General features: G+C 45.2%; 1 protein-coding gene across 1 annotated transcript in view; it reads left to right on the top strand.

Annotated features, from left to right (window-relative positions):
• The first annotated feature begins 8887 nt into the window (after window positions 1-8887).
• The window catches only part of LOC137322210 (dynein axonemal heavy chain 8-like), a 1468904-nt gene continuing 1456160 nt past the window's right edge, over window positions 8888-21631 (top strand). Inside the window, exons 1-3 of the mRNA XM_067985326.1 lie at window positions 8888-8929; window positions 9144-9278; window positions 18682-18766. Coding sequence (XP_067841427.1) covers window positions 8888-8929; window positions 9144-9278; window positions 18682-18766 — 262 coding nt within the window. The remainder of the gene's footprint in view (window positions 8930-9143; window positions 9279-18681; window positions 18767-21631) is intronic.

The raw sequence follows: 21631 nt of genomic DNA, 5'->3' as shown, positions 1-21631 counted from the left end.
GTGGCATGTATTGGAGCACTCCCCCAGAACAATCAAGGCACCTGAAGCGCATCTTGAGCAGCCCTGGTAGCAATGTGGCTGTCATTATATCGACGCTGCGGCTCGGTGATGGGGTTCCTCAGAGGTGTCATAAGCCACGTGTGCAGGGGATATCCCTTGTCGCCGAGGAGCCAGCTGTTGCCGGTGTTGGGTGCGTGGAAGAGGGGCGGGACGGTGGACTCCCTGAGGACGAAGGCATCGTGGCAGCTGCCAGGGTATCTGGCGCACACGAGTAGGAATCTCTGGCGGTGGTCACAAATGAGTTGGGCGTTCATGGAGTGATACCCCTTCCTGTTGATGAACAGCCCTGGCTCATGTGGAGGTGCCCGTATTGCTATGTGGGTGCAATCGATTGCACCCTGCACCCGTGGGAAGCCAGCAACAGCATGGAATCCAACCGCACTCTCCATCTGGCTGCGCTCATCCATGGCGAAGTTGATGTAGTGCGAGGCCCTGTGGAACAACCCATCGGTGACCTGCCTTATGCACTTGTGTGCAGACGACTGAGAGACCCTGGTGATGTCCCCGGTGGCACCCTGGAAGGATCCGGAGGCGAAGAAGTTGAGGGCAGTGGTGACTTTGACGGCGACGGGTAAGAAGATGCTGCTTGATCCATCCGGGAGCAGCTCGTCATTAAGGAGGCTGCCGATGTCAGCGACTACCTGGCAAGTGACTCTGAGCCTCCGAATGAACTGCTGCTCAGAGAGGTCCATGAAGCTGAGCCTCGGTCTGTAGACCCTGTGCGGAGGGTAGTGCCTCCTGTGACGCATCTCTCTCTGCGGTTGCCCTCCCTCCTGCTGTGCAGGTGAATATGCCACAGCACCGTGTTGTGGGGATCCACGTCTCTGAGGTGGACTGCGAGACTGCTGGGGCTGGTGATGTTGTTCGTCCTCCGAGGATGTCAAGGCGGCCCCCATCTGGCAGGTGTAGGTCTGAGGGGTTGTGCACGGTAGGTAAGTGTGTCCTCGCACCGGGGTTGCGGTTCCACGTCGGTGAATCTTCTTGCTTGGAGGAGGGTGGTGGAGGGCAAGCGTTTCCCTATGTTACGGAGTGCCCTCCTGCGTTGGTGAAGGCTCCCCCCCCCCCCCCCCCCCACCTGTGGGATGCACCTTGCCAGCTGCCACAGGATGCTGGCTGCAATACGTCCGTTTGGAGTGAGAGTGTTTCCCCCAGTATGGGAAACAGTCTCAGTTCAAGGTAAAATCCCACCCTTCCTAATAAAACAGCTTGATCAGGTCAGTTAATGACCTGAAATAGCTAAATAAATACTCTCAAGTGGCATCCCGCTGGCTTTAATTGCCTGCGGGATTCCCACCAGCGGGGGATGCGCGCGCACGCCCGCGCGTCAGCGGCAAACCCGGAAGTGGGCGGGATCGAGGCGGGATCCGGTCGGGCTCCTACATTTCCCGATTTTCGAGGCCCCCCGCCGAGAACGCACCCGATAGCGGGTGCTAAAATCGGGCCCTTGGTCTCTGAGATGCAATATTACAAATCTGTTTTTTAACAAAAATATTTAGTTAGTTTTTGATATTCTCATCTATCTTGTCCATTGATGGTTTGCAAATGAGTTGTTTCTCAGAGATTGAAATAAAGTGATTTGTTTTTGGCAGGATAAAAAAAATGTGGTTTTCATAAATATAGTGCCACCAGAAGAATGTCTGTTCAGACCTCAGCTATGTTGATTTTTTTTTTAATTCAGGGACCAGGCTTGTCAAGTGCATGACACTATTAAAATTGAAAAGACTGGAAGGGAAGACCAGAAATGGCAGATAGATCATGTCAAGTTTGTTTTGAAAGCCTAGATTGTAGGAAAAAGAGCAGACTGACAAGCGAGCAGTTCTCGTGTTTTGAAGTCCTGGGAAAGAATGAGTTAAGTGTAGGTAACAGTGCGATGAAGCTTGGGTAGAATTACAGCACGGAAACAAGATTTATCCCAGCCAGTCCATATTGGTGTCTATCTTCCATATGACTCCGAACCCTGTGTGCTTGCCCTGTTCCCATATCTGTTTCAAACCTTTTGGAGTTCTTTGAGGATGTAACTAGTAGAATAGATAAGGGGGAACCAGTGGATGTGATGTATTTGGATTTTCAGAAGGCTTTCGATAAGGTCCCACACAGGAGGTTGGTGAACAACGCTTTTTTTTATTCGTTCACAGGATGTGGGCGTCGCTGGCAAGGCCAGCATTTATTGCCCATCCCTAATTGCCCTTGAGAAGGTGGTGGTGAGCCGCCTTCTTGAGCGAGATTTTACAACTGAGTGGCTTGCTAGGCCATTTCAGAGGGCAATTAAGAATCAACCACATTGCTGTGGGTCTGGAGTCACATATAGGCCAGACCGGGTAAGGGCAGCAGGCTTCCTTCCCTAAAGGACATTAGTGAACCAGATGGGTTTTTATGACAATCCAGTAGTTTCATGGCCATCATTACTGATACTGGTATTTTAATTCCAGATTTTTATTTAATTAATTGAATTTAAATTCGCCAGCTGCCGTGGCGGGATTTGAACTCATGACTCTGGATTTTAGTCCAGGCCTCTGGATTACTAGCCCAGTAACATAACCACTATGCTACCGTACCCTTTAGCACATGGAATTGTGGGTGATATACTGGCATGGATTGAGAATTGTTTGACAGACAGAAAACAGAATAGGAATAAATGGGTCTTTTTCAGGTTGGCAGACAGGGACTAGTGGGGGACCACAGGGATTGGTGCTTGGGCCCCAGCTATTCACAATCTATATCAATGATTTGGATAAGGGGACCAAATGTAATATTTCCTCCAAGTTTGCTGATGACACAAAAGTAGGTGGGAATGTGAGTTGTGAGGAGGATGCAAAGAGGCTTCAAGGGGATATAGATCTGCCATATTATATTCCATCTGCCATATTCAAGGGGAAAGAATATGGCAGATGGAATATAACGTGAAGTTATCCACTTTGGTCGGAAAAACAGAAATGCAGAATTTTTTAAATGGTGAGAGATGGGGAAATGTTGATGTTCAAAGGGACCTGGACGTCCCTGTACATGAGTCACTGAAAGCTAACATGCAGGAACAGCAAGCAATTAGGAAAGCAAATGATATGTTGGCCTTTATTACAAGAGGATTTGAGTACAGGAGCAAAGATGTCTTATTGCAATTATATAGGGCCTTGGTGAGACCGCACCTGGAGTTTTGTGTACAATTTTGGTCTCTTTACCTAAGAAAGGATATACTTGCCACAGAGGGAGTGCAACAAAGATTCACCAGACTGATTCCTGGGATGGCGGGATTGTCGTATGAGGAGAGATTGAGTAGACTAGGCCTGTGTTCTCTCGAGTTTAGAAGAATGAGAGGTGATCTCATTGAAACATACAAAATTCTTACAGGGCTCGACAGGGTAGTTGCAGGGAGGATGTTTCCCCAGGCTGGGGAGTCTAGAACCAGGGGTCACAATCTCAGAATAAGGGGGAGGCCATTTAGGACTGAGATGAGGAGAAATTTCTTCACTCAGAGGGTGGTGAATCTTTGGAATTCTCTAACCCAGAGGGCTGTGGAGGCTGTCATTGAGTACATTCAAAACAGAGATCAATAGATTTCTAGATATTAAAGGCATCGAGATATGGTGATGTTGCAGGAAAATGGCGTTGACGTAGAAGATTAGCCATGATCTTGTTGAATGGTGGAGCAGGCTCGATGGGCCGGACGGCATACCCCTGCTCCTATTTCTTGTGATTCCTAGCCTTAACAACAACTTGCATTTATGGCCTTTATGGCCATTTTAGCCTTTAGCACCTTAGCGCCTTCAACGTAATAAAACTTCACAAGGTGTTGCACAGGAGCATTATCAAACAAAATTGACACCGAGAAATATAAGGAGATAATGGGATAAGTGTCCAAAAGCTTGGTCAAAAGGGTAGGTTTTAAGGAGCCTCTTAAAGGAAGAGAGGTGGAGAGGTTTAGGGAGGGAATTCCAGAGCTTCGGGCCTAGGCAGCCGGATGTACAGCTGCCAATGGTGGAGCAATGAATATCGGGGATGCGCAAGAGGCCAGAATTGGAGGAGTGCAGACATCTGGTAGGGTTGAAGGACTAGAGGAGGATACAGAGATAGGGAGGGGCAAGGCCATGGAGGGATTTGAAGACAAGGATGAGAATTTTAAAATTGAGGCCAGACTGAGAGCCAGGGGTGTTGGGTGAATGGAACTTGGTGTGAGCTAGGATTCAGGCCGCTGAGTACATGTGGAACCTGACATTGTGTTTTTGGATGATAGGGTCAGCATGTACATGAGAAATAGGAGGGGGCCAAAGATAGATCTTTGGGGGACCCCAGAGGTAATTATGCAGGAGCGGAAATAGAAGACGTTGCAGGCGATTCTCTGGCTGTGACTGGATAGATAGGAATGGAACCAGGCAAGCGCATTCCCACCCAGCTGGTCAATGGAGAAGAAGCATTGGAGGAGAATAGTGTGGTTAAATGTGTCAAAGACTGCAGACAGGTCGAGAAGGATGAGGAGGGATAGTTTGTCACAGTCGGATAGGATGTCATTTGTGACTTTGATCAGGGCTATTTCAGTGCTGTGGCTTGGGCGGAAACATGATTGGAGGGGTTCGAACATGAATTTGTGGGAAAGATGGGCACGGATTTGGGAAGTGACAACACGTTCAAGGACTTTGGGGAGGAAAGGGAGGTTTGAGATGGGGTGGTAGTTTGCAAGGACAAGGGTGAAGGGTGGGTCTGATAATGGCACATATGAAGTGGAAGGGCATAGTACCTGAGAAGAGGGAACATGGGGGCCAGGAAGGGAAGTTGGGTGGTCAGCAGTTTGGTGGGAATAGGGTCGAGGGGGCAGGAGGTTAGTCTCAAGGACAAGATGAGCTCAAAGGCGGCAGGAGGGGAGATAGGAGAGGAACTAGAGAAAGGTGCGAGTTCAGTGCTAGGACAGGGGTTCCATAGGGGTGGACACAGAAGGGAGTGGGTTTGGGATGGGGAAGGGGGATGTGAGTTGAGAGGGATACAAGAAAGTGATCAGAGATAGCCTTATCCGTGATTGACGTGATGGGAGTAGAGGCCACGTGAGATGGCAAGGTTGAGAGAGTGGCCGTGAATATGAGTAGGGAGAGATTAAGAGAGCATAGGACGGCAGTGAACTCAAGAGGGCATGATGAGTTGAGATGTTTTTGTTTTATACTCATTTCATACATTTGTTTACATATTATATTATTCATTTTTTTTGTGCTGACCTGTTTTGTTTGATACATTTGTTTTTGGATCTGGATTTGGAGATGGTATTTGTCTTTGTAGTGAAGTGACGGCAAGACTAATATGCCATAAGTGAAGGAAGGCAATCGGATGGTGGTTGTGACAAGAGCGGTAAGGATTGTGGGACTGTTGGTGAAGTGTCACTGAGAGCTCTGGCAGATAGGGGCTTTGATGTCGCTGCCTCCCCTTCCTCTTCCTCCTCGTGTATTTGTTGCTATCCAGGTGGCGGTAAGAGCTGGTCCTTCATGATGATGAAATCGTGGAGCATGCAGCAAACGTGGCAAATCTGGATACCTGCTCAGAGGTGTACTGCAAAGCTCCTCTGGAATGATCCAGGCAGCATAAGCATTGCTTGAATTTGCCAATTGTTTGCTGATGTTCCTTGTGGCAGCATGGCTGTTGTTGTAGGCGTGCTCTGCAGCTGTGCGCGGATTCCTGACTGGAGTCAGGAGCCACATCCAGAGGGGATAATCCTTGTCGCCCAATAGCCAGCCTGTAACTAGGCCTGGTTGGAATAAAGATGGCATAGAGGACTGGTACAGGATGAAAGGATCATGACTTTTGCCGTGATAGTGTGTACAAACCTGCATGATGTGCTGCCTGTGGTCACAAACTCTTGTGATTGATAAAAATGTCAAGCTAGTTATAGGGAGCATGCAAGGCAACGTGCGTGCAGTCAGTGGCACCTTGCACCATGTGGAAGCCTGCCATGCAGGTGAAACCTAACCGTCTCTCGTCCTGCTTCGCCCTGTCAATAGGGAAGGAGATGTAAGTGCTTCTCTTGGTGTGGAGCCTCAATGAGCTCCCTGATACATCAGTGCACAGCGAACTGTGAAGTTGATGTTATCCCCTGTTGCAGTCTGAAAGGAGCATAAGAAATAGGAGCAGGAGTAGGCCATACGGCCCCTCGATCCTTCTCCATTCAATAAGATCTTGGCTGATCTTCAACCTCAACTTCACTTTCCCACCCTATCCCCATATTCCTTGGTTCCCTTAGTGTCCAAAAATCTATCGATCTCAGTCTTGAGTATACTCAACGACTGAGCATCCACAGCCCTCTGGGGTAGAGATTTCCAAAGATTCACAACCCTCTGCGTGAAGAAATTCCTCCTCATCTCAGTCTTAAATGGCCGATCCCTTATCCTGCGACTGTGCCCTCTAGTTCTAGACTCTGGCCAGGGGAAACAATCTCTCAGCATCTACCCTGTCAAGCCTCCTAATAATCTTCTATGTTTCAATGAGATCACCTCTCATTCTTCTAAACTCCAGAGAGTATAGGCCCATTCTACTTAATCTCTCCTCATAGGACAACCCTTTCAACCCAGGAATTAACCTAATGACTCTTCGTTGCACCACCTCCAAGGCAAGTATATCCTTCCTTAGATAAGGAGACCAAAACTGTATGCAGTTCTCCAGGTGAAGTCTCACCAAAGCCCTGTACAATTGTAGTAAGACTCCCTTACGCTTGGCCTTTATTGCAAGGGGGTTGGAATACAACATGCCATTTGCCTTCCTAATTGCTTGCTGTATTTGCATGCTAACTTTCTGTGTTTCTTGTACGAGGACACCCAAATCTCTCTGCACACCAACATTTAATAATTTCTGACCATTTAAAAAATATTCCGTTTTTCCGAACAAAATGAATAACCTTTCATTTCCCACATTATACTCCATCTGCCATTTTCTTGCCCACTCACTTAGCCTGTCTATATCCCTTTGCAGACGCTTTGTGTCCTCTTCACAGCTTACTTTCCCACCTAGCTTTGTATCGTCAGCAAACTTGGATACATTACACTCTGTCCCAAACATTTGCCTGAGGAAGGAGAAAATCTCCGAAAGCTTGTGAATTTAAAATAAAATTGCTGGACTATAACTTGGTGTTGTAAAATTGTTTACAATTGTCAACCCCAGTCCATCACCGGCATCTCCACATCATGTCTAACAGCAGCATGATCAGCACATGGACGATTTATGATTGGCCGGAAATAATGTAACCTCGCATGGCAACCTATGCCCGGCTTATGATTGGTGTTGACCCTCGTTAAGTATGTTCCAACCCTATTGATTTGTATAAAAACGTGTGGATTTCTGTATGTTTTTGTTCTTGCTCTGCCAGCATAGAGGGACTCTATCAGGAGTCCAAATCCATGCTGCAGACTAAGAACCCTGCTATTAAAGTTGTGCTGAACTTTAAAATGTATTCGACTTCAGTTTTTACTGAACCAGACTGAGGGGAAAGAATCCGGATCGTCACCTTCATCTAAGTCATTAATATAGATTGTAAATAGCTGAGGCCCAAACACTGGTCCTTGCTGCACCCCACTAGTTACAGCATGCAAACCTGAAAATGACCCATTTATCCCTACTCTCTTTTCTGTCCATTAACCAATCCTCGATCCATGCTAATATATTACCCCCAGCCCCATGAGCCCTTATCTTGCGTAGCAATCTTTTATGTGGCACTTTATCGAATGCCTTTTGGAAATCCAAATATACTACATACACTGGTTCCCCTTTATCTACCCTGCTAGTTACACCCTCAAAGAACTCAAATAAATTTGTTAAACACTATTTCCCTTTCATAAAACCATGTTGACTCTGCCATGTTACAATTTCCTTAATAATGGATTCCGGCATTTTCCTGACGACTGATGTCTGCCTAACTAGTCTGTACTTCTGTTTTCTCTCTCCCTCCTGTCTTGAATAGTGGGGTTACATTTGCTACCTTCCAATCTGCTGGGACCATTCTAGAACCTAGAGCGACGGTGACCTTGACAGCCGTAGGCAGTGTTGTTTACTCCCTAGTTTCAGGTGATGTAGCTTGGTGACAGCCACCTTGATGAAGCGAAGGCGCCTTGTGTATTGCTTGTTGGTCAAGGTGAGGGAGGAGAAATGGTGCCTGAAGATGTTTTGTGGCCTCCTGTTCAGTGTCCTACTCCTCCTCCCTTTTCTGGCAGGCTTCCCTGCTCTGTGGTGTTTTTAGTTGCTCCCCCTCGTCCCCTCTTCCCTAAGGCGGTCCTACCCTTGTCTGGAACCAGACTATTTGTGAGGCAGAGTGCAACAGTGCAAAAGCAGCAAAACATATTTCTGCAGACAACGTGAACTTTCAAGAGTGCTGGAACACAGCAAAAAACCTAGACTTCAAACAATAGCCAGAAATAGTAAACCAGCAACTAACCTGAAAGTACTGCATGATGTGTTTAAACAGTGCTGACGAGGGGGCCTTCATGCTGGCCAGCGTCACGTTGTGCTGTGCGAGGTCTGCACGTGGCAAATGTGGTGCTGGGGCGCTCTAAAATGGAAAACTCATCCTCCAAGAAGCTTATGCCCTTCATCTGCATATATTAATTCTCACTTTGAATGCTGCCGACATGCACTCCTGATGCGAATGCTGCCGACATGCACTCCTGATGCAAATGCTACCTCCTTACCCAATATGATAGGCACGCTTCCTGCCTGCCATGTTGGTGACTTTGTAGGATTCTTAGGTCTGGAAAAATAGTTGCAATGCAGCTGAATTTCTAGGCTGTGATTTTTTGTTCTTCTGAGAGAGTTTAAAAGCAATTGTGTTTTTTCTCATATTCAGGAAGTGTAATATAGGCCAGATGCAATGCAAAGCAAAGCTCGTTCTGGATATGCTGGTCCAGTGAAGGTACCTTTGTACAATGTAGGAAAGGACATTCCGATGTCTTGGGTTCACTGCATTATCTGTGTCATTGTTATTCTTCCCATTGTCCACCTGGACTTATTCTTGTGGTATGAAGGATTTTTTTTTAAGAAATTAAGACATGGGTTAGGGACTCTTAATTTGTATCTTTACAGGGGTAATTAATTCACTTATTTTATACTTCACTTTTGACTTTTAGGCAAGGTACAGAGAAGCCAGGGAGAGTAGAAAAAAAAAGTTTGATCAAGCACATCAATACATTATTGAAGTCTTGGCTAGTAGACTGGAGTTGGAGAAAACTGCTGTGGAAGATTTTATTTTGGATGCCCTATCTGTAAGTAATGTTATTTGCTATGTTTGAATTGTTTTAATTCAGTCTTGTCTCCCATTTTTCCAAGTTAAATTTCTGGAGAAGCAATCTTTTTTTACATGCCTCTTCCTAATTCACTGCTATTTAGATTGTGAGACTTACCTTGTTTTAAACTCTTATTTTTCCTGCCAATTTTCTTACTTTCCCTCCTGCTTGTGGAGACATTGACTGTTGAGGTCCAGTTTCAGGGACAACAGTCACGCAAATAGCCATGATCTGTAGCATGAGCTTAGACTTTTGAGTACTTGCAAGTTTTAGTTGAGCCTGTTCAGTCAGTGATCATTATTCCAGTCAGTGTGGATCGAAAAAAAACCTCTGTGCTAGATCTCATTTAATGATCACAGACGATCACGTCCATGTGATTCTCCCATAGTCATCAATCCCTCAGCTTATTGTGATAATGGATGCCTCCCTGTTTCGGTGAGGAGACTATCTTCAGAGCACATGGACTCAATGGATGGACGGGTCGAATCCATTTGGCACAGTCGCTCTAAAATAACATTTCACATTGGAATATTTTCACGTCCTGGTGAAGGCATCGGAGTGTTTTTGGTCAGACACCACCATGGTTGTCCCGTGTGTGAACAAACCAGGCTTGATTATGGACCTGATTATGGGTGCTGCTCTAGCTGCACTTTGTTGGAGTGAAGAGAAGCACCAGCAGTTAGGGCTTGCTGAAGGAGTTGCAGATGGGTAACAGAAGGGGCATGTATGCAGAAGGCCGTACCGACTGAGGTTTGGCTCTCTTGACCTGTCTGCGGAGCAGTGCTTAATCAGGCACCAATTATCAAGGCAGGTGGTCGTGAATCTCTGCATCCTCCTCTTGGAAGACCTCCTGCCTGCTGGACCTGGCGGCCATGTCATGCCATGCTAGTGGCAGTGAAAGTGACCTCCGTCCTCAACTTTTATGCCTCCTGGATCATTCCAGGCTGCAACAGGGGACATATAGAGGGTGTCGCAGTCAGCCACCACAAATGCATCAGGTAGGTGACTGATGTGTTATTTGCCAGGGCGAGTTGATGCATCTCCTTCCCGACTGATGACAATAGTCAGATGGAGAGAGCATTGGATTTGCAACTCAGGCTGGCTTTCCACAAGTAGACTGCACACGTAGTCATCAGGGCACCCTCTGACTGCAAGGGCTTCCACTCAATTAATGTACAACTTAGAATCATCGAAAGATTATAGCACGGGAGGCAGCCATTCGGCCCATTGAGTTTGTGCCGGCTCTATGCAAGAGCAATCCAGTAAGTCACTATCCCCGTAGCCTTGCAAATTTTTTCCTTTCATGTACTTATCCAGTTCCCTTTTGAAAGCCATGATTGAACATGCCTCAACCATCCCCTCTGGCAGTGCATTCCAGATCCTAACCATTCACTGTGTTTTTAAGAACAACTTTTTCTTCATATTACTTTGATCCTTTTGCCAATCACCTTAAATCTATATCCTCTGGTACTTGACCCTTCTGCCAATGGGAACAGTTTCTCTATCTACTGTCTAGCCCCTTCATGATTTTGAATACCTCTATCAAATTTCCTCTCAACCTTGCTGGGTTTATCCATACACCCTTTTTTGAACATGGGTGTAACATTTGCAATTCTCCAGTACTCTGCAACCACTCCGTATCCAAGGATGTTTGGAAGATTATGGCTGGTATCTCTGCAATTTCCACCTTTACTTCCCTCAGCAACCTAGAGTGTATTCCATCCGGGCCGGGTGACTTATCACTTTAAGTATAGCTAGCCTTTCTAGTACCTCCTCTATCAATTTTTAGCCCATCCAGTATCTCAACTACATCTTCCTTTTATTGAGACTCTGGCAACATCTTCCTTGGTAAAGATGGATGAAAAGTACTCATTTAGTACCTGTCGATAGATATTGTATGCAACCATAAGAGGAGGTTCTTGCAAGTCTGTGCCCACTACCCAGGGAGTTGTCATGATGCCTTCATTTTAAGGCATTCCATTATCCCTCCAAATCAACAACCTGGCACCAATCTTGGAGGATGGCTGCTTGCTTGAGGACGAGGTGAGATCCCTTCTACCATGGCTGATGACACCTCTTCAGAACCCCACCACTCCACAGCAGAACAGGTACAACAACAGCCACATCGCCACAAGGTACGTCGTAGAGCAGGCGATTGGGATGCTGAAGTTGAGGTTCAGGTGCCTTGACAGATCTGGAGGCTCTCTACAATACTCGTAGCTGGAGAATTCAGAATAATAGCGGCATGCTGTATCCTGCATAACATCGCTCAACAGAGGACTGGAGTTGCAGGTGGAAAAAGGCTGCAGGATTCACCATCTTATGAGGAAGAGCATGGTGAGGAGGAAGATGGAAGATATGAAGCATGGTGTGTGGATCATGTTGCAGCCTGAGATGCAAGGGATCCACTCATAGCTCTGTGCTTTGCATAGACGTGTCACTTCTACCACCCACGTATGTCCAGACCCCAGTACACTAACAGTCCTGTAACTTTCACTCCATTGCTTTGCCATCTTGTCACCTTGAAATATTGCTCTGACTTCCACACCTATGACATAAAAACAAACACAGAAATTGCCTTGAAAGCAGAAGGCACACGAGAATGACTGAAACCTTTTTCATTCAATGTGCACCAATAAGTGCAATTAGTGCAACACCCAAATGTGAATCCTAAGTGATCAATATAGTAGTTTGCTTTCAACTTATACCCCTTTTACGAGGTGCTACCCCAGTGGCTTGAGCAGAGATGATGTGTATCTTCGTCAGACTCCTGAGATGCTCGCAGGTAATGACAGAAATATTAAATGATTACTTTGCCTCAGTATTTATCAGGGAGACTAACATGATGGTCATGACATCAGAAGAAGTGATTAGAAAAAGATATAAAGACATTTAAAATAGAAAGGGGGCTGATCGTAGAACCATAGAAAGTTACAGCATGGAAGGAGGCCATTTGGCCCATCGAGTCCATGCTGGCTCTATGCACGAGCAGTCCATCTAGTCCCATTCCCCCACCCTATCCCCGTAGTCCTGCACACTTTAATTGATAAACTAATCAAATTGATAAAACCACTGGTCCGGGTGGATTGCATCCGTGCATATTAAAAGAAGTTAGGGAAGAGATAGCAGGCACTATTACATATACATAAAAATTCTTTAGAAAAGGGAATAGTGCTGGAGGACTGGCGGACAGCTAATGTGATTCCTATATTTAAAAAGAGAGAGAAATCAAGTCCAGGGAACTATGCACCAGTTAGCTTAACGTTGGTGGCAGGAAAGATAATGGAATCTTTACTCAAAGATGTAATAGAAAAACATTTAGAAACCAAAAATATAATAAAGAATAGTCAGCTTGGCCAACCTTATTAAATTCTTTGAAGAAGTAACAAAGGGTAGACAAGGGTAATGTTGTAGATGTAATCTGTTTGCATTTTCAAAAGGCCTTCGCTAAGATACTGCATAGTGGACTCATGACTAAGGTCAGAGCCTGTGGAGTCGGGACAAGTGGCATAATAGGATAGCAAGCTGGCTACAAAACAGAAAACAGAGAATAGGGGTTAAAAGTAGTTACTCAAACTGGCAAAAGGTGGGAAGTGAGGTTCGATCAGAATCTGTGCTGGGACCACTGTCGTTCACATTTACATAAACGATTTGGACTTGAGAATCAGAAGCACAATTTCAAAATTTGCGGACGGCACCAAATTGGGGGGGGTATAGTTAATACTGAGGAGGACTGTGACAAAATACAGGAAGACATTAATAAACTTGCAGAATGGGCTTTTTAATTGGCAAATGAATTTCAATATAGATAAGTGTGAGGTATTACATTTTGGTAGGAAGAATAAGGGGGCCACATACTTCTTGGAAAATAAGAGTCTAAATGGGGTGGAGGAGCAGAGGGATCTGGGGGTACAAATGCACAAATCACTAAAAGTGACTAAAAGCAATACACAGAATCATAGAAAGCTTACAGCACGGAAGGAGGCCATCTGGCCCATCGAGTTCATGCCTGCTCTATGCAAGAGCAATCCAGCTGGTCCTTGTAGCCCTGCAGTTTTTTTCCTTTCAAGTACTTATCCAGTTCCCTTCTGAAAGCCATGATTCAATCTGCTTCCACCACCCCCTCTGGCAGTGCATTCCAGATCCTAACCACTCACTGCGTAAAAAAAGCTTTTCCTCATACCACCTTTTGGTTCTTTTGCCAATCACCGTAATTCCATGTCCTCTTGACCCTTCCACCAAGGGGAACAGTTTCTCTCTGACTAGACCCTTCATGATTTTGAATACCTCTATCAAATCTCCTCTCAATCTTCTCTGTCCAAGGAGAACAACCCCAGCTTCTCCAGTCTATCCACATAACTGAAGTCCCTCACCCCTGGAATCATTTCAGTAAATCTCTTCTGCACCCTCTCTAAGGCCTTCACATCTTTCCTAAAGTGTGGTGTCCAGAACTGGACACAATATTCCAGCTGTGGCCGAACCAGTGTTTTATAAGGGTTCATCATGACTTCCTTGCTTTTGTACCCTATGCCTCTATTTATAAAGCCCAGGGTCCCTTGTGCTTTTTTAACTGCTTTCTCAACCTGCCCTGCCACCTTCAACAAATTGTGTACATATACACCCAAATCTCTCTGTTCCTGTACCCCTTTTAGAATTGTGCCCTTTAGTTTAAATTGCCTCCTTATTCTTCCTGCTGAAATGTATCACCTCGCATTTTTCTGCATTAAATTTCATCTGCCATGTATCCGCTCATGCCACCATTCCTCTTGAAGTCTTTCACTCTCCTCCTCACTGTTCACTACACTTCCAAGTTTTGTGTCATCTGCATATTTGGAAATTGTGCCCTGAACACCCAAGTCCAAGTCATTAATATATATCAAGAAAAGCAGTGCTCCTAGTACCGACCCCTGGGGAACACCACTGTACCACCTCCCTCCAGTCCGTAAAACAGCCGTTCACCACGACTCGCTGTTGACTGTTACTTAGCCAATTCTGTATCCATGCTGCTACTGCACCTTTTATTCAATGGGCTTCTATCTTGATGACAGGCCTATTAGTGGCATTTTATCAAACGCCTTTTGAAAATCCATATACACCACATCAATCGCGTTGCCCTCATCTACCCTCTCTGTCACCTCATCAAAAAACTCTATCAAATTAGTTAAACACGATTTGCCTTTAACAAATCCATGCTGGCTTTCCCTAACCAATCTATACTCGTCCTAGTGACTGCTAATTCTGTCCCAGATTATCGTTTCTAAAAGTTTCCTCACCACCGAGGTTAAACTGTCTGTAGTTGCTGGGTTTATCCTTGCACCTTTTTTTGAACAAGGGTGTAACATTTGCAATTCTCCAGTCCTCTGGCACTATCCTTGTATCTAAGGATGATTGGAAGATTATGGCCAGTACCTCTGCAATTTCCACCCGTACTTCTCTCAGCAACCTAGGATGTATCACATCCGGACCAGGCGACTTATCTACTTTAAGTACATGATGTGGAGATGCCGGTGATGGACTGGGGTTGACAATTGTAAACAATTTTACAACACCAAGTTATAGTCCAGCAATTTTATTTTAAATTCACAAGCTTTCGGAGGCTACCTCCTTCCTCAGGTGAACCTCCTTCCTCAGGTGATTTCCACATCGTTCACCTGAGGAAGGAGGTAGCCTCCGAAAGCTTGTGAATTTAAAATAAAATTGCTGGACTATAACTTGGTGTTGTAAAATTGTTTACAACTTTAAGTACAAGTAGCCTTTCCAGTATCTCCTGTTTATCAATTTTTAGCCCATCCAGTACCTCAACTACATCTTCCTTTACTGAGACTCTGGCAACATCTTCTTGGTAAAGACAGATGCAAAGTACTCATTTATACCTTGGCCATGCCCTCTGCCTCCATGCGAAGATCTTTTGTGTCCCTAATTGGCCCCACCCCTCCTACCCGTTTACTGTTTTACATGCCTATAGAAGACTTTTGGATTCCCTTTTATGTTGGCTGCCAGTCTATTCTCATACTCTCTCTTTGCCCCTCTTATTTCTTTCTTCATTTCCCCTCTGAATTTTCTATATTCAGCCTGGTTCTCACTTGTGTTTTCAACCTGACATCTGTCCCCTTTTTCTGCTTCATCTTACTCTCTATCTCTTTTGTCATTCTGAGAGCTCCAGCTTTAGTTGTGCTACCTTTCTCTCTCGTGGGAATGTACCTAAACCATCTCCTCCTCAGGCTGCCCATTGTTCAATTACAGTTTTGCCTGCCAATCTTTGATGTCAATTTACCTGTGCCAGATCTGTTCTCATCCCACTGAAATTGGCTCTCCTCCAATTGAGTATTTTTACTTTAGAGTGGTCCATGTCCTTTTCCATAGCTATTCTGAACCTTATGATACTATGATCACTATTCCCTAATTGTTCCCCCACTGACTCTTGCTCCACTTGGCCCTCCTCATTCCCCAAAACCAAATCCAGCAATGCCTCCTACCTCTTTGGGCTGGAAACGTACTGATCAAGAAAGTTCTGAACACGCTTCAAAAATTCCTCCTCCTCTTTGTCCCTTATTACTATCTCAGTCTATATTTAGATAATTGAAGTCCCCTGTTATCACAACTCTATAGCTTTTGCCCCTCTAATTTGCTCCTCTATCTCCTTCCCACTAGTTGGTGGCTGATAGAATACACCCAAAAGTGTAGTGGCACCTCTATTGTTTCTTAATTCTAACCAAATAGATTCTGTCCTTGACACATATATAATATATTAATTCTCTCTCTCCTCTCTCTCTCTCTCTCTCTCTGTGCAATATTCTCCTTAATACCCCTCCTTTCTTTCCTTCCCTATGTTTCCTGAGCACCTTGTATCTAGGAATATTTAGTACCCTTTTTTGAGCCAGGTCTTCGTTATCAGCACACCATCATATTCCCATGTGGCTAATTGTGCATGCAGCTTACCAACCTTGTTTACCACACTTTGTGCGTTTATACACATGCACTGTAAACCTATTGACAGAGATTAATAAGGTCACAAAAAAAAAGCAAACCAAGCACCGAGGTTCATTTCTAGAGGGATAGAATTGAAAAACAGAGAACACATGAGTGAGAAAGGAATAGAGGATATGCTGATAGGGTTAGATGAAGTAGGGAGGGAGGAGGCTCGTGAGGGAGCATGGACCTGGTAGGCTGAATGACCTGTTTCCTAGCTGTACGTGTTATGTAATCTCTGTCCTGCTGAGCAGACCTTGGAGAGGAGCGCCCTCTTACGCATTTCCTCCTCGGCTGTCCCTGCCACCACTATGCTGCTCACGTGCTGTAAGACTCACCAGATGCCGTCCGATTTTTCTGACTACCATGCCCTCTTGCTCTGCCAGTATCTGCGCTGGTGCCTACAATGCATGTAGTGTGTAACGGTACATCCTTAGGATGGATGAGGTACACGGAGGTGTCTTCTTCCTCTGTAGGCAGGGGCTCGTGTTTGTGTGAGGGCCTTGGTGGAAAGAAGAAAGGGTGAAGATTTGGTAATGGTATTTAGAAGATATTAATGTGCAAATGAAGCCCTTGACCATATTGATTGTGTTGAAATTGACTGAAGGGGCAGGTAGTTTTTGGGAGATGAAGGGGGTGTAAAGTTAAATCAGTCACTCTGCTCTGCTGACTTGCCAACACCAATGCTCAGGGTGCCGGAGGTGCTGCTTATCTCTTGTGCCTCCTCCTCCTCCGGGGTCACTTCCATGTCTCTCCCTGGTATTCCGAGCTCTCGTCTGGAAAGGGGGTGGAACAGCATTCTGTGTAGATCGCAAGATGTGTCCCTGTTCTGCATGTAGTGCATATCGTGAAAGTGAATGGAGTGGGGATATCGTGCATTTGCGGAGATTGGTTACAGTGTGAATTGAGGTTTGCTGAGAGGAGATACAGGTCGAACAGCTCAGAGGGGATAAGATGAGGACGGGGTTGATGGCAACAGTGAAAAGTGGAAGCGGGAGGTGAGCATGTGAGGATGAGAGTTGGTACAGTGCACCATTGTGATTGGCGGTGAGGGAAGTGATGCAGTGGTGAGGGCTGGTGTGAATCGTGTAGGATGGACAAGAGGTGACTGGAAGGAGGTGCATTGCAGGATGTGGGTAAAGAAAGACTTGTCCTGACCTAGTCAGGTCATTGAGATGTTTCTCGCACTGAATCCAGGTCCTGCATGTCATGCTCCTGCTGCTAACTTTGTCAGCCACCTCATTCCAGGCCCGCTTCGTTGTTCAAACAGGTTTCTTCCCACTTGTGGTTACAACACATCCCTTCTTGCCCTCACTGCACCTAGCATTGCCTCCAGGGATGCAGCACTGATCTTGGGGACCACCATCCCTCTTTTGGCAGACATCTTTCCAATTGTCAACAATTATTTAGAGATTCCACAGTACTTTCAATCAGCCTCCCTTGCAAAGCTTTTAAATACTGGACGGGAAATTGCATTACGCGGGTGGGTGGCAAACCTGCAGACTGGTCATTCCATCAAGCATCTGGAAGCTTTATTTAAATGACAGCTGGCTGTTAAAATCGTCTGGCCTCACAAGTTGTGCGATGCTGCAGATGCGTCGCCCACTAACGCCCTTGCATCCTACGTTCCCATCTCTGGGTTAATATCGGGGCCATTACGACACACAGGTTTCCCAGGTATCCAGCATTCTTAAGGACCATTAAAGGCTGGTTTTGGCAGTTATATTTCTGGAAGTGACAAGAACAGGAAATGCTCAGTTTAAATTTTTTTTGCACTGCCACAAGTCACCTTTGCTGCAGCGAGGTGCCTCAGCAAAATCCCACCTTAAGCGGGTGCTGCGGTTGCTTCAAAAATGGTCTGGGCACCTACCCGCAATATGCCAATGTTCTTAACTTCGGGATTTGCGATGGGGTCAATGGAAGTTGTGTCATATCTCAGATGCATCCCTCCAGATGTCATGATCCAAACATCTCACTGATGCCAAAACAGTCTTAATAAAAAAAAGAAGGAAAGACAATCATTGACCTGGAGCCAGAAATTTACAAGCATTTATTACTGTCGCTTGAACTTAGAAGTTTCTAAATAACTGCACTTACCTGGATTTGCTTATTCAGGGCAGTGGCCTTAAAGGGACAAGCCAGTTAAATATTAACAACTGTTCACCAGACCCAGACTATCTCTGAACAACACCATGGAAGTTCTACTAATCTTACTAATGATTGCAGGGGTGAATTGAGTGGAAAAGATGTAGTAATTGACAAATTAATGGGGGAGAAAATCTGTGTCAATGCCATTTTATTTGTTTTTTATTTTCATGACAAGCTCAACGATGTATAGTAATTAAGTATGCTCATACGCAACACATTTGTAACTTGAAAATAAATTTTCTTCATTAATTCTTTTTGTTGACAGCTCCAACCTTTTGATGATTTCTTTTCGAAAGGAGGCAAAAAATCAATTGTGTTCTTTTACCAAGAAGCTGACCCACCAATAATAGGTAAAACTTATTCACAGGTTGAAATTAAAACATGATTAATGTGGAAATGTATTCTCTTTAATATGCACACAATCTTAAATATAACAAAGAGGATATCCTTATAGTTACTTGCAACTTCTTGCAATCTGGCCTACAAATTATTAGATTTTATTGAATTCAATTTTACACTGCTGGGCTGCTGGTCCACTACTATAAATGTATGTCTAATAGGTGAACAAAAAAAAGGAAAGAACATGCAGATAAGGGGCTCTCAATGCACAGTGCCTTTGGCTTATTTGTTCGAAAATTCTGGTGGTGTTGGAGGGCAGATCATTTTCCTGGGGCCTGGATTTGGGATGGGCTCTGAGTCTACCAAAGATTTGCCCCATCTGTGCCATGTTAAAAATTCTGCCAGAAGTGAGGACTGGTTAAAGAATTGCCCGTCCTCCAATTTGTGCAGCCATGCAAATGTTGGATTTAGAATAGAATGACGTGCCCATCCTAGAATTTGTAAATTTTGCCCTACGGCTCCTGTAATGAATACCTGTGTATGAAAGGCATTGTTCCAGGACCTTGTGATGTATTCAGAAATTATTTCTTAAAGGGAAACTACAGAAGATGACATACAAAACTACTTTTTACTAGAACTTCTCTTTGCCTTGATATTTTGTAAAAAAAAACAGGTTTTTATGTGTAGCCCCAATTTTTTTTTTAATGAACTTTCAGCTTCAATTTGGAGTGTTCTGGCAGTGTCCATTTTTAGGTGGCAATTCATTGGCGAGATCAAGGCTACAAAATGGGATTCCCAATGGAAATTCCTTTGTATATGCTTTATATGTTGGAGGAAGAAGAGGGTGTCATAGAAGCCAGCAAATCAGAAAAGCCAGACCCTTACGGAAATACTCTGTGAACAGAGTTTCAGACCATCGTGCTCCTTTTCCAGCATATGTTATTAGATTTGCATCTTAAAGCTGTGGCCGGGAATTTCCTCAGCTGCTCCTGCTCCACATTGTAACTTCCCCGTAAGTGCAGCAGAAACCCTGTTTGCACATGTAAATGGGGTTCACTGCTGCACTTACGGGGAAGTTACAGTAGGAGTTGGAGCAACTCTGAGGAAACTCTCAGCCTACGTTTCACAACTTAAGCCCTAGAAGGACAGTGCTTCTGAGGAGAATGTAATAACGGAGCTAAATTATTTTGCCAAAGGGTCATTCCAGGGCCCTTCCAGTGACTTCTGGCAAATGAATCAATGTGCATTGTATTCCTGCGTAAGGCAGGTGACAAATGTCTTGTGTGTCAAAACAGTTCTAAACATTCACTCATTTGCCTGACGAACTTTGGAGCCATGCAGATGAGTAAATAGGATCAATTTTGACAGTATTGCTGGCTCTCCAGAAGTTCTTGGAGCAATTAGTAGCATCCATGTGGCCAGAGTGATCACGCACAAGCACTGAAGCAAACCCACCAGTGGTGGGAAACCTTTGCGAACCATAGGTCCAAAGTCACCTGTGCATCCAAAGATGCTACGCGTACCATGGGGGGAACTTTAAACTCCACCCCCCCCCCCCCCCCCCCCCCCACTGCGCCCCAATTGCTAAATATGGGGAATTCATCACCTACCAGCCGCAAATGTGCCTACTTCCCATATAACCATGGTGCATTGTGGGACAGTCGAGTAACCCACTCTGGAGAGGTGGGTCAGCTGTTATAATATGTTAATGAGGCTGCGTTCCTCAGATTTTGGCAGCCATTTAAATTTAATGGCTGCGGGCTGGGTTTCGAAGGGAGGCGAGGACTACCACATCGAGCAGATAAGTTATTGTGGGCCAGGAGGAGCAGGTGTACTTCTCCTGGCCCCCAAGCAAACACTCCACGATCTGCCTCTCTTTCTCTCTTCCCTCCCCCCACCAGCCACGCGATCTCTCCCTCCTCGGGTTTGGCCGACTCCAGAGTTCCAGCAATTTCCTCCCTTGGTTTCTTAAGGGTCCTCAGATGCATCTTTTCTGGGCCCTGAGATTTATTTACTTGAAGTTTGCACAGCCGTTCGACAACCGTACTGGTAGTAATGTAAATAGTGTCTCAACTTGCACCTGCAACACCCTCTAGTTACTTTTCCAGATCAAATAAATGACCTGTCTCCTTGATTAAAAACAGGCACAAAACCTATGTAGCAGAGTTTCAGCCTGGGTAGCGTCAGATGTCATGCCCTCACCCAATCCTAATCTCAGTGGCCCCACTCCATCCCTCCTTTTTTTTTCAATATAATTAAATTACTTTTTATTATTATCCTTCACTTCTCTTGACATATTCACTAAAAATTGCCATTTTTACGCACCAGGCATACCTTTTTGGTATTGAATTTGTCTTAATTCTGTGTCATTTTCTATCATGGCCATTTCTCTTCTTTGAGTTGCTCAGTAGCCTGTTCAACCCAGCAGGAGTGCCTTTAAGAACATTAGAAATAGGAGCCAGAGTAGGCAAAATGACCCCTTGAGCCTACTCTGCCATTCAATAAGATCATGGCTGATCTTCCACCACAACTCTGCTTTTCTGCCCTATCCCCATTATCCCTTGCTTCCCTTAGTGCCCAAAAATCTATCGATCTCAATCTTGAATGTACTCAACGACTGAGCATCCACAGCCCTCCTGGAGTAGAGAATTCCAAGGCTTCACGACGCTTGGTACCTTAAGCTTAACTTTAGTACCCTTAAGCTTGGTACCTGTGCTTTGCATGGGTGCACGTTTTTTTTTATTCGTTCATGGGATGTGGACGTCGCTGGTGAGGCCGGCATTTATTGTCCCTCCCTAATTGCCCTTGAGAAGGTAGTGGTGAGCCGCCGCCTTGAACCGCTGCAGCCCGTGTGGTGAAGGTTCTCCCGCAGTGCT

Source organism: Heptranchias perlo, chromosome 5 (assembly GCF_035084215.1).
Source record: "Heptranchias perlo isolate sHepPer1 chromosome 5, sHepPer1.hap1, whole genome shotgun sequence".
Classification (NCBI taxonomy): domain Eukaryota; kingdom Metazoa; phylum Chordata; class Chondrichthyes; order Hexanchiformes; family Hexanchidae; genus Heptranchias; species Heptranchias perlo.
This window is presented reverse-complemented; position numbering and strand designations above follow the sequence as displayed.